This window comes from Tympanuchus pallidicinctus, unplaced genomic scaffold (genome assembly GCF_026119805.1).
Source record: "Tympanuchus pallidicinctus isolate F22 unplaced genomic scaffold, pur_lepc_1.0 scaffold15, whole genome shotgun sequence".
In the NCBI taxonomy this organism is placed as follows: domain Eukaryota; kingdom Metazoa; phylum Chordata; class Aves; order Galliformes; family Phasianidae; genus Tympanuchus; species Tympanuchus pallidicinctus.
The window spans coordinates 7,756,208-7,769,986 of NW_026294669.1; the positions used below are offsets into that span (position 1 = coordinate 7,756,208).

The 13,779-nt window shown below is 36.6% G+C and overlaps 1 protein-coding gene across 3 annotated transcripts in view; it reads left to right on the plus strand.

Moving 5' to 3' along the window:
- The window catches only part of DPP10 (dipeptidyl peptidase like 10), a 396,750-nt gene that overhangs the window by 335,370 nt on the left and 47,601 nt on the right, over window positions 1-13,779 (plus strand). For all 3 annotated transcript variants that reach the window (XM_052675376.1, XM_052675375.1, XM_052675377.1), the window contains exons 17-22: window positions 1,068-1,115; window positions 3,174-3,272; window positions 3,381-3,450; window positions 10,141-10,335; window positions 11,833-11,887; window positions 13,635-13,734. In XM_052675376.1, the coding sequence (XP_052531336.1) occupies window positions 1,068-1,115; window positions 3,174-3,272; window positions 3,381-3,450; window positions 10,141-10,335; window positions 11,833-11,887; window positions 13,635-13,734 (567 nt within the window). The remainder of the gene's footprint in view (window positions 1-1,067; window positions 1,116-3,173; window positions 3,273-3,380; window positions 3,451-10,140; window positions 10,336-11,832; window positions 11,888-13,634; window positions 13,735-13,779) is intronic.

The window sequence follows — 13,779 nt, forward strand, 5'->3', positions numbered from 1 at the left end:
AAAACTAAGAAGGGGGAATTGAAGAAATTCTCCTCTTGAAGAGCTAAGGAAGAAAGCTTTGATTGCCAGCAGTATACCTGCAAGATTTTTGTCAATGTTTTTCCTGAATGAAGATAATGAAATTGGTAACATCTTCAGTGGAAGCTTTCTGAGGCTGTGAGTGGCATCATACCATTTATTACAGGTACTTAAGTTTCCTTAGGCTTGTGACTCAATCGAAAGAAACAACTTCCTGAGGATGACTCAAAATGTGTGACTTAGTCTCTGAATTGCTCACAAAGTGAAAACTTTTTTTCCCCAAGGAATATATGGGGAGTCTCAGCTCCTAGCTGAGTCCATACGTTCATTTGCCCCAGGGTCCACAGGGACCTCATCCTTCCTAGCCCAACAGTGACTACCTGTGTCACTGTTTGATAGAATTTGAGCAATTTGAGCTCTTATCTTACTGAGATAAATCTAAGTTTTGTGTGCACAAATTCTGTTTTTGGGAGGGGTGTCAAGTGGGACAATTCATTTACTGTGAAGTAGGATTAGATTACGTTACATTAGATATACCATGTTATTGGTGCTATTAAAGAGCTCAAATGCCCAAGAGTTTCTTGAGCAGAGAATTAAATGAAATATGTGATAATTTTTCAACACCTCTGTAGCTTTTCCATAGAGATAGAAGTGGATATTATCATTAATTCATTTTCTTTTCAATCTAATGTTACAGCTTCTGAATGTCAAACTGAGCGTCTTCTAGCTTTCTCTAGCTTTTGAACTCTTCACTTGTTGTTAAAACATGGAGTTGAGTATAAGGAAAATTCCTTTTAGATGAGGGAGCTAGACTGCTTGCTTATGAGATGGAATGCAGTTTCAGTTTGGCGCTATTGGTCTTGTAATCTTCCCCACGTCTTTCCCAAGAGACAATGGTGAAATTACTGCTGCATTTGAAGTGAAGCATGTGTGTGGGGATTACAGCATCTGGCCTTACAAGGTTACTATTTTTTCATTCTGTTATTTACTGAAATACTGAGTAGTAGGCGCCCTATACTTCCTCTGTTTTTCTTCTGTCTTCAAAACAGGGCCAGGTGTTCCAGTTGTTAGCGTGCACAGTACCAGTGACACTGGAAGTGAGTATTCCCCATGGAGTGGGTGAATTTTATTATTGTCTTTGATTTGGAGAGTGTGGAAGAGGGGGGAATAAAAGAAAACTAACATATGTGCCATTCATAGAAAGTTCTACTAACTGCCTGTTAGTGATATCCACGTCTGTAAATGATACGGTGAAAGGGTAATAAAATGACTACAACTTTTCCAGGCTTTTTGGATATGTTTTATGCTAAGTGCATATCTTTTATCTTCTGTTTACACCTGTGTTAATTAGATGGCAAATTGCTCTTCATCCCTTTCACTTGCTATGTAAATTATACTGCCGTTACAATAGACCTCCTGTATTTTCCCAGATGTTTTCTAAAGGTTATAATCCAGTTATCTTGAAGTAAAGTGCAAACCTTGGAGGATGGATCATAAAATCTGACCTACATACAGCAAACTTAGACCCGTTTTCACATTTTTCAGATCAGAGCAACTTCAGTGACATTTTCAGTGTTGTTAGCAAGTCCAAACATAAGGCCTTTATAGGAAGGTATTCAATGCCTCTGAATTCTGAAATTTTACTCTTTACTTTATGTATGTTGACAGCAAATCTATAGCCAGGTATTTTCTGGTTGTTTGAGGTGCACTGTAGTATAAAACTGTCCCTGAGCTGTAGAATTGGCCTCATGAGATCTTCCTCTAGTGTAGTACAGGTAACCACACTACCTCCCTACTTCCAATTCCACTGTGGTTTTCACATAGCATGAAGATGTGGATCAAAGGAAGAGGAAGATCTTTGCATTTGAAGTTAGACCAATCATTACCTGTCCTGATTTCATTCAACAGTTCATATCCAGAATTTTTCCCAGAATCCAAGAATTTTGTATTCTGCTTTTCTGCATTCTTTTTTACCTAAGCCAGCTGCTGTTAAACTGCAACAGGAGACCTGATCATGCATTTTGAGTTAGCATACTGATCAATAGTATCATGCTATCAAGTGTTCATCTGTCCTTTGTCTTCTTTTTTTCTTAATGTCACTGTTGATAGTATTTGTTAATCTCAGTGCCTTATCACACTAAAGTGGAGGAGTTTTATCCAATTCATTAAGAGGTAGATACTGGTAAAGTAGAATCCGTTGACTTCTGTAGAGCTTCTGAGTTCACTGAAGGTACATTTTGACTCTTTATTATTTGTATCTAAAATACTATTGATAGTGAATCATTGTAAGAGATTTATGTAGAGCATCATAAAGCAAAATAAAGCAAGTTAGAATAGAGGCAAGTTGTTTGCTGTAGCAGCAAGAAACCAAATAATAAGACAGATAATTTATCTATAATATTTCAGTGCAAGATTAGATTATCGTCTTCAATTAATAAAACAATAATTATGGATTACTTCAATTATTTCATCCTGAGAGTATAATTACACCATTTTGGTTGACTGCCCAGAAAAGACATGTTCCTTAAGTCCAAAAAAGGACTGAAGTGGAGGGTTTATTATTTAATTTTTAAAAAATTACACTTTGGAATCAGAATTGTTAATTTGAATAAAAAGAAGAAAAGAGGGGAAAAAAGTAACTAATTAATCTTCCATATGCAAAATGATTGTTTCAAATCTATTTGCAGCTTTAAACAAAACAGAAGTCTTGTTCTTAGCTGAAAAGCAGAAGACAGATAAGGACGTGAAGTGGTCAAGTAGAGCTGTAATGGTGAAATATTGATGTGTAATATGTAATCTGTAAAAACAGAATATAGGATATTGCCCAGCAGACTGGTTTTTCTCTTCTAATAACTACTGTTGATATTGTTAAGGATTCTGGCATTCATGTAGTTTATCAGCAATTTCACTATTAGTGTTCAACAAGGCAAAGCCTGCTGGAGTCAGAAAAGCAAATAGATGTATATGTTTTGAATGAAGCTAGTTGCTCTCAAATTGCAAAGCAGTTCCATTATAAAAAAGTAGTTAAAGAAAGAGATCACTGAGAAGAGTTATCAATTCACATTTGTCTTTAATTTCTTTTTTAATCCCAATTTCTCTATGATATGATGACTCTCTGTACCTTTTAGTTTGACTGTTCTTGCTGTTTTCTACAGAGTTTTATATTTTGGAAAACAATGCTGTGTTGAAGGAAGCTGTTTTTAAGAAAAAGAATTCCAGGACTGAAATTAAAATGCTTCACATTGAGGATTACGGTAAATTTCGCAAAATTTTATTTTAGCAGACCAAAACTTTTCTTGGAATGTTACTGTTTTTCAACTATGTAACTCCGAGTCTTTAATATTTTACTCTTTTCTCAAAAGAACTCCCTTTACAGTTGTCACTACCAAAAGATTTCACGGATCGGAACCAGTATGCCCTTCTGCTAATGATGTAAGTATCAGTATTGAATCACAGTAGACAATTAAAAAATATATTTCATAGAAAGCATTTCATTCTCTAGTTAGAAAGTGGAATTTGTGTATATGTGTGAAATTACTCCATGGATTTCAATTGACAAATGAAAATATTTGTTCTAGGGAAGATTTTGTTATAGGCACTGTCTGGAAGAGATGCCTAAAGTTTTTGTGACCTTGTCAAAACTAGTTCTGGTTGATTTTATTTTGATGAGGTGAAGCACCAGCCATTCTGAGATGTAGCTTCAACTAATTCGTTCTTGGACCCATACTGATCGCTACCGACAGAGGATCACATGCAGAGTGTCTTCTTTTTTTTTCTCTTTTTTTTTTTTTTTTCCTTGATAGAAACAGTTAGAGCTTCTGAGAGGGTCTGAGTTAAGAGGCATACAGCAAAACTGTGTTTAGGAGCACTGGACAGAAGACAAAATGATTTTTGAGCATTGCTAGCTGAAAGCATTTTGCGTGTGATTCAAAGCCTGTTGCTATTTATAGAAAACATCTATGGGAGGTGGGAGGTACACTCCAGCAGTGTATGCTGTTTGTTTGAAAAGAAATAATGTGTATTCCTTGCACAGACACTCTTTAACTTAGGTACACAGAGACTGCATACCTGAGGAATGAAGCAGAGTCGTGAGCATGGTGACAGGCTGCCTGGGCTCAGCTACCTGAGCTCAACATGTTGGATGCCAAGGGTGTAGAGGGCTTTCCTGTGTTTACAGTTTTATTTCTGGTCCTTTCTGGCCCTGGATTTGTCTGTTCCTCTGCAGTAAAGCTGTGATTCCTAATGACCACAGGAGAGTTTGTCCTGATGTTAGAGTGCAGCTCTGTTGACTTCTGAATCTCATGGAGGGCTTCACAGTTATGTTTAATATCTCCAAGAATAAGCCTTCTTCCTGAATGCTTGCCCCTTGGGTAGACGTTTCTGTCCCAGATACAATGAACTGATATGAATTTTACCATCACATATGTATTTTCATAACTTTGGTAGAGCAGTAATACAACTTCTGCTGAGTTGTGTCACCTGGAGCAGAAATCCTCTTAATGACAGTAGAGATCCCTGTTGCTATGTGCAAGGTCAACTTCACAAGCTTGAGCTGCTGAGTGATGCTGAATTGCTCTGTTCAGCTCAATTCTTAGATGATAGGATAGAGAGGCATGAAACTACCTTTTTCTAGGCCCAGTTTGTTCAAATCTTAGGTTTTTCAGTGGTACTTATGTGCATTTGTAGAGGTTCTCTTCCTTAAGTGGCTCTTGAACACCTTTTTATTTTCCTGTGGAGAAAGAGGATGCATGGATTATTTTATCTTTGCAATATTTGTTAGTGTGATCTTGGAGCATGATGGTATTTTAAGGGTGCTGAAGTCCAACAGACCGTGTGAATTGACACCAGCAGCATTACAGTGAGCTGCAAAAGCTTGAGCTTGTTCTTTTTTCTTAGGGTACAGAGGCACTAAGGTGTTAGCAGTGTAACACTTCTCTTTTCATGTATCCTAGTAAGTAGATAATCTGCCATACAGAGATGTGGTAGAACATGAAGCTGTTTCAGATAAAACCTCAGGAAGAAAGGAAAGATCAGAAACCTTAAATAGGCCCTGGAAAAAATATGATAGGAAAAAGGAAAATCAGAGGAAATACCTTTATGAGATGTTTTTACCTATATACAATTTAAATAACCAAGAACAGTATTGAGACAGAGTCTAAATCTAGGGTCGCTCTTGTTATCAGTGCCTACTGAGTGAATAATGTAGCCAGTTCATAATACATTGATATATTTTGTAATTGGTTTGTTTTTTACGGTCTGCACATGGGATAAAAAATACTTTAGTTGTGAATACAAGCTGTTGTATTTATATTGTAATGGAGAGATACAGCCTTTTAGTCAAATCCTTGTCTTTATAATACTGAATCCTCTAAGGGAGATGAGGAAAAGAGAAAGTGAGTTTTAACAAGAAGTTCACCAAATACATATCTGCAGTCCATATTAAATCCCTGTTTATGTTTATGGAGGTTTCTGGGGCTTTGTTTCCTAAATTGGAGGGCAAATATGGCACATAAGATGTAACAGAGTGCGATGATTGCTTCAGAGTCTCTTACCTTCCCTGAACCACGTATTCTGCTAGGATCTGCTTTGCTTATGTGGTCCTGTGTAAAAACCAGTTTTGTCAGCTAGAACTGTTCTTCCGTCTGGTTTTGTGATGCATAGGCTGTAAAGTGATAGATTATAACGTTCTCCTTTCTTCCGTTTGTTCTCCTAAACAACTAATGCATTTCACAATTTCCTTCTGATATAATAGATACGTTCTAGCTAATTAGAGACATGTACACTAATTGCCTGAAAGCGTGATTATCATATCTTTTCTATATAATGAAGATCAAAGTTTAAATTCCATAATGATTTGCTCATTATGGTTCCTATTACTCATTAAAAAAGTTGGAAGATCACTCCTTAGTAACACACAGGAAATGATTAAGTAAAGTCTTTGGCATTTAATCTGAGTAATAAGATGAGATGTGATAATCATCCTTTATATTTTCTTGAATATAATTAACCTCATTCCTTCAAAATCTTTAGATAATGCATCTTAAATGTCAACATTTATTATTGAACATCATTTAAAATATTCCAGTATTCAACTGGATATTGTAAAACTGAATGATGGAGAGATTGTTCTGATTTTCAAGGAAAGAAACAAAGTTTTCCCCAAAGTAACAGTGAATTGTCTCTAAGATGCTTGTTTACTTGTTTTCATATATGTTGGTAATTATCAGGAATCACTTGACCTGTTGCCAAAACAATGAAAGCTTTAAGCTTTGCACAAGCAATCAAATCTGTTTATGCCTTTAGTCAGTACAGTCTTGGGACTGATATCAGGACAGTAAAGTAGAAGTGAAGGCTTTTTTTTACAGCTTCAAGAATAACTCATCAAAAGGCTAGCAGAAGTGCAGAGGCATAATTCAAGTATTTGGAAATAGTCTAAGATCTGAGGTCTGATAACGCTCTGTATAATGATAATCATTCTGCATACCTCTCATTTGTTATAAAGAATATTACTCATTTCAACTGTCAGTTGTTTTAAATGAAGGGTAAATGCTTAGCTGCAAGGTAAAAAGGAAAAATACATGGTGGATTTCAATACTTGGACTGCAGTACATTTGCAAAGGATGTTTTTTTATTTGGCCAGTCCCAGTTTCCCCTGTGAAACAAAAGCTTAATTTTGTTGGAGTCCCAAAGTCATGTGATTGACTCACTAATTGCTTTGCAATCCATCCATCCAGTGCCTGCGTTCATTCAGTCTTTGCCATGCTTGGCAGTATTTTACTTCTCGATTGTGCTTCTGTTACTACAAAATCTTTGATTTTCTTCTCCATTCTTTGAGCTTCATAACCTGTTTTGTGGCCTAGAGAGAAAATTCATTTAGCTTTAGGCTAAAAGAAGGCCAGGCTTGAGCTTTATCCCAGCTGTTTCCTTTGCAGTGTGTCCTGGTTTTGTGGGACTTAGTGGATCTTCTCACTCCCCTTCTCTTCTGTCTAGTTTCTGGAAAGGGCTCGGGGAACAGTTCTGATAAGATCTCTCCTCATACAGCTACCTCTGTTTTTAGTCTCTTCCCTTTCCTCCCAGCAGTATACATTTTGTGATGTGAATAAAATACATATTTAGTCTTTCTTAGAGAAAGACAAGAGGAGATTCAATATTTCACCTCCTTTTCTAATAGCACAAGACATGGTTTTTCTATAAGAAGATTTTTGTCATTGATATTTATTTGTGGATAGATTTTATCTTCAGAGATGAAGTCTTTCTAGTTATTGTTTTCAGGGTAGCTTTTCCATGTGTAACATCGAATCCGTTGTTTGGAAGAAATTGGAGGAAAGAGATGTGCAGGAAATTAAGCAGTAATGATAACAGTGATTTTCCACTTCTGTTTGGAAATTGTTTTGCCTTCTGCTGGTGAAATGTATAACTTCTTAAGTTGTTATTAAGATATTGCCACTTGGCTTTTAAGTGGTGCATATCATGGAAGAAATTTTTCTGCAGTGACAATACTAGAGTGGAAGGAGTGGAACTCAGAGTACAGCAGCAACATCCTGATAGCACAGTACTCTTCCCTGTATGATGTAAATCCTGTCATGGACATAAACTTCAATTAAAGCTTTTGGTTACAGAATCTGAAAGAGCAGATTCTTCTCCTCAGCAGTATGTTAACTTAGATGAGCTGCCCCTCTTTCCAGACAGGTGTGTAACTGCCTTTCAAAAAGGAATTAAAATTAGCCCCTAAGGTCACTGACTTTGGTATGTTCTTGATGGTTTTTGTCTATTTAAATGGTACCTCAATGATGAGCTTTAGCAATCTGCCCAAGTTGTCAGCAGTAGTGATGACACAGTGTACTCATAATCCAGAAGTGTAATGGAGTTGCTCTTGAAGACACGAACAAGGCAGCTCTGAACTTTGGAAATTAAGATTAAAAAAAAAAAAAAAGAAAAAAAAGTAGGAAAAAGTAGGTGCTTATGCTATCACAAAACAGGAGAATAAACTGAATCAGGACCAATAAATAGGGTACCACTGAGTAGAAGTTAATTGTAATTAGTTTGTAAGTAGTGATGAATGTAAGACAAAAAACGACCTTAGAGAAAGCTGGAATGCCGGGACAAACTTTGCAGATCAGGGTGTGCATCTATTACTGCTCTGCAGTAACGAGACTGCTTTGTTACAGACCTTTCAGGGTGATGCTTAAATTTACATAAAGGATTAAATGCCTCCTAGAAGCCTCATTTAAGGAAAAAGTGGGGCCTAAATGATACATACAGAGATACAGCATAAGTGCTTTATCTCTCTGGAAAAGGGTCACACCTCAGGTAATCAGCATCATTTTACAGTAGCAGCTGAGGAGTAAAGAAATCTTCTGATACTAATGGGAATTTTGACGTGTACCTCAGTGTAAATGGCTTTAAATGCCTGCTACAGACTACTAATGTGGTCAATCTTGAAATAAATTAGCCACTGGAAAACTGTTTCCAAAAGCAGTATGTCCAACAACCCAATCAAGGAGTGCTAGAGATGTTTAAAGTCAGCTAATCTTAAGCTGTTGCTTTTGGAAACAGAGGTGGAAACTCTGTGAAACTGTTGTCAAATGTAGACAGCTTCTGACAACCTTACTCTGTACCACTACCATAAATTGAAAGAATTGTTCTGCTCTAGCCCTTATCGCAATTGGTAATGATAATACACTTCTGAAGCTTGTGTTTTCTGCCAAGCTCATTTGACAGTCAGTGTTTCCTAGTTAATTGCTTTGTGTTGTTCACAGCTGGTGCAGTTGTGTGTGACAACAACTGAAGTGATTAAGAAAACAAAAAAGACCCTGCCTTTACCTTTATAAACCCATGTGTAAAAGTGATGCACAAGATAATGATGAATCAAGTGTAAAATATTTTTATTAACTCTGCAGCTGAGTAATCCATATTCCAGTGCATGTTATGGAAGCTACATCTACATGGTAAATCCTACTGAATTTGTGAACATATGTATTCATCGAACACTTGCTAATTAGTAAGACAATTAATGTGAAGTTGATCTATGCTATCCACAACAACAAAAGATAATGAATGGGCACCCTATTGTAAATACGATATTGTAAATACAGTAGTTATTATACAAGACTTTCTTTCCTCTCCTCAGGTTTGCATGACTCCCTTTAGCTGAGACTTCTTTGGCAAAATAATAATTTCTGTCTTTGTATGTCTTTCACCTTAGGTAGGATATTCCCGCAGACACTGTCCAATCTTATTTCCATATGGCCAGCACAGAAGTTATGTTTTAATTTGCATCCAAGTGGCAGATGCGGTCTGCATAGAAGCATTCTGCATTTTGTAGAGCTTCATAGTAGCTTGCTCTCTTGTTCTGTGTTTTTCTTGGGGAAAAAATAACGACAAGCTTCCCTTTAAAAACTGTCATTTTATTTTATATGGGGGAAATAGTGTATTTGACTTCAATGGAAAATGCTTATTATTCCTGTAGAAAAAGCATTCTCCCATTCTTTCCACCATTCCTACTCTGAAATACTTTTTTTTCTGTCATAAAATAGACTTATCATTCCTGCTTGCATCCATTCTTTGCTGTAAATTTGAGTGGTGAAAATATAATTTTCTCCAGTGTGTTCTTTAGTCTTCCTTCTATACAATTTCAAAACATTCATTTGAGGACACAATAATGCAATTATTGTTTTTAACATGGCAACCTTATATATCCTACAAAATCTTAATCAAGGTACTGAATGAATTTTCCTTTTTCTGTGTTTAATGCAACTTAATTGTATGTGAGCCTTCTCAGAACTAAACTAGCCATTAGAGATTATGGGGTTTTTTTGTTCAATTTAACCTATAAGCAGCACTCATTGATTTAATTTTCTGGTTCTTTCTATAAAGAATATTCATCTATTGGCATCACTACAGCTTAGTTGTTATAAAGTTCAAGAATTCATTTTGCTTGCTGCTACTGCAGGGACAGCAGCACTGTCTAATGGAATGGTATCAGTGGAAGGGACAGTAATTCAACAGGATTACATAATCAAATGAACTCTGCCGTCTAGGTTAAATAAAATATCGAAGAGCAGCAAAGCACATCACATTATCAATAGTCTTCGTTTGTGTCTGATGTGTTGGTATTTGCAGTGATGAAGCTCCAGGCAGCCAGTTGGTTACAGATAAATTTCGCATTGACTGGGACTCAGTGCTTGTCAACTCTGATAATGTCATCATAGCTCGATTTGATGGCAGAGGGAGTGGATTTCAAGGCCTCAAGATCCTACAGGAGGTGCACCGATGCTTAGGATCAGTGGAAGTGAAGGACCAAATAGCAGCTGTAGAGTACGTATGTGCAAACTTCTCTTCTACCATGCTTCTACCTTGATAAACACTTTTAATTGAAACTGCCCAGAATGCTTTGTTTGTATAATAAATACCATTAGTGTTTGTTTTTAATGCAGTTGCAGATTTTGAAATAATAGCCTTTTAATTATGAAAACGAAGTTAAAGATCAGGGATTCTTGCTTTATGTGTTTGCGCTTCTCATTGGTAAAGCTCTTCATCTGAGAGAAGATGGCCTCTGAGCTAATTTCTATTTGTCCTAATTTCAATTTTCACAGTAAGAATGGTAAAGTTTAACTACTTTTGTGTTGTAATATTTTATAACGTTTTAGATCTATATGATAGGATGCTGCTCTCATTCTCACCACAACATTCTCAAGTTGTTGTACAATATAACTGGAGTTAAGGTGTACATGAGATCAAAACTTAGGCAAGTGTCCACTTTTTTCTCAATTGAATTTTTCATTCCTTGACTGATGTAAATCCATCCAGCTGCAGAAGAGAGTCATCTGTCTCTATAGATGAATCACACACAGCCTTGGCAACCATCTTTACTCAGGGTGCAAAATTCCAATAGGTCTGGATGGACATTTTCTGGGGATTCTCGAGGGATGATAAGGGCAGGCTTAAAACCAGCTATTTATTTTCTTTGAAAAGTATCAATCTTTCAAACAGTAAGTGAGTATAGCTATGGTATGACAGACCTGGGCGGTGGAGCTCTTCACATTTGTATCAGTCAAGAATGGGTTGTGCTGAGCAGAGCAATTCATCCTGCAAGTGTCCTAGTGACCTTTGCAAGAAGGGCCGCTGGGAGCAAGCCACAGAAGATCTCATGTGCTGTGACATCTGAGCTCTGTTTAAATACTCTGTTTTAGACTAAATTACATCTGTCCTCTTTTTGGATGCATTACATGGGAAAATTGGAGGGTGCCCTTAACCAGTACTGCATTTTGTTTTTGTCTCTTCAAAAGTAGGTGGATTTGGGCCTCAATATGATTAATTGCTTTGATAATTAATTATTTCCTTCATTATCTAGACATAGGAAGTTGCATCCATTTTACCTTTCTTTAGCTGTCTGCATGCAGATTTGGCAGCTGATCAAAGAAAGTCATTTAAACTCTAGTCAGTGGATGATCCTGGCATTTCTAGAGGGTGATTCTTCTGGGCTGAGGGAAATGCCTGATGCAAGTGGGAGGAAAGACTCATTGAGAGTGCTCTCTCCGTGCTTTTGACCAAGGAACAGATATAAATGGGCAATTTAGACAAGTGCTCAAATCCAGGTATCTAAAGTTAGGTGAGGTGGGTCCAATGCCATGTGTTTGCCATACAGAGAAGAAATTTGAAATAAAATCACATTTCTCAGTGTAATATCAATTTATTGCTGTAATTTGTTCTTCTGCCTTATCCACAAATATAACAATTCCTCATAGTACAAGTAATTTTCTTTATATAGTAGATTCATTAAAGTAAAAAGGACTGTATTTTTTTTCCTTGCAGATCATTATTGAAACAGCCCTTCATTGATCCTAAGAGACTGAGTATATTTGGAAAGGTAATGTGCAAAAAACAGTTGGATGTCTTGTCACGATACTTCAAGAGAATATTATCAGTTCATAAGAAAATATGTTTAACACTTTTCCTAAGACAATTCCATTTGTTAAAAGAAGTCTGTGTATGTGTAAGGGATGAACTGCCATAATTTACTTTATATTCTGTGTGGTTTTTTTTCATCTCATAATAGGTATTTGAGGTTAATCAGGTTGGCTTTATGTTACTGATGTATTTGCTTTCCAGAATCTGTAGGAGAGAGTGTTGCTTTCTGCTTTTATTAGAAATTTTTAATATGTGCTTAGTGTTTTAAAAGCTTGGGTCTTGCACATTTGGGCTGCAGTTAATTGACTGTTTCTTTCTAATACAACTTTTATATCCAGATATTCTTCTGGCTGCCTCTATTTTCAAAAGAAGACTCAACAGTTTCCTAACAGTGACATGACAAGCCACAGTTACCACAGAGCACACATGTAAACATAGTTCTGCTTATCTGCCAAAGGCTAAACTAAAATTCTTTTCCTCTTCAAAATATTACTGATGATTGCATACCTGCATTTGTTTTTAGAAAGAAGAAGAAATAAGAAGTGTAAATGCGTGCAGGCGAAGAGCAAGAGCTGGGGATTTCCTAAGCTTCAGCACTGCTTTGAATTGAGGGAAATTTACCCTTTCTGAGCTAGTTAACCTCTCAGAGTTATATTGAAATGACAAAAATTCATAAAATCGATAAGTCAGTTTCGGAATTAGGATATGTATGGATAAATATAGATATACTTAGCAGCTTTGTAGGGTTACTTGTATTTTATCTTTACTCTGCTTATTTTAGAGTCAATTATACTTCTTTAAAATTCATTTCCTTTCAACCATATACCACAGTGTGATAGAAAAAGTGTTGTTTTTTTTTCTTTTGTTCTGTGCATTACATTGAGCTTACTGATGAAAAAAATTAGGCTTTGCATGAAAGTAAGATGACTTTGGAATCACTTAATGCTACTCTCATGATGCTGGGCTCGTGCGCGCAGTCATGGAGCTCTTTGAGAAGTTCTGGAACTACACAGAAGTAAAACTCCTGTCACAGTCAGAATGAATCCATGTTTGCTTCTTTTCCGTGTTGGAACTTCACAACCAACCAGCTTCTTGAAAATAAGGCATCTAGGTAACCGCAGAAATCCAGCCCATGAGTGAGGGATCATATATTCTTACGTCAGGACAGAGAATTATTTTCTTTACCATCATGTTGAAGCAATTCTGAAAATTTGGTTTCACAGTGTGAATCTTTTGTCCTGGAAAGCCTGGCTGGAAGTGAGTGCACAAGCACAAAGGAAAGAAATTCCTAGGAGAATTAAGCCAAGCTCTTGATAAATATATTTTATAAATAATAAATAATGTGCCAATAGCTGTCCAAGGATTAAAACTGTGTTGTGAAGCTTCTGGAAAAGATACAAACAGAATATTAGACAACAGAGAAAGTAGAGAGCACTGAGGCAGAGGAAAGTTGTTGTTCTCTTAAACTCTTTGAATTATGAAAGGCATTGCTGCCCACTTAAAAAAATTTTTCTTGACTTAAATCTACTCCTGCATATGGACAGTGATGGGTTAGCCTTCTGGTCTGAAATTCCTGTGGGAGAGAGGATAGCCCAGATAGGCTCCCCAGCACCTTACCTTCTTTGTTTGGTTTTGGTCACTTGTTTTTGTTGTTCCCCTCCCCCAATAATTCTCAGATCTCTTAGTAACTGTATGTCCATTTTTAGGGGTATGGTGGCTACATTGCATCAATGATTCTGAAATCTAGCGAGCGGCTTTTTAAATGTGGAGCTGTGGTGGCACCAATTACAGACATGAAGCTATACGGTGAGTATTCCCCACCCTTCAACTTTGGGATATCTTTTATTCATC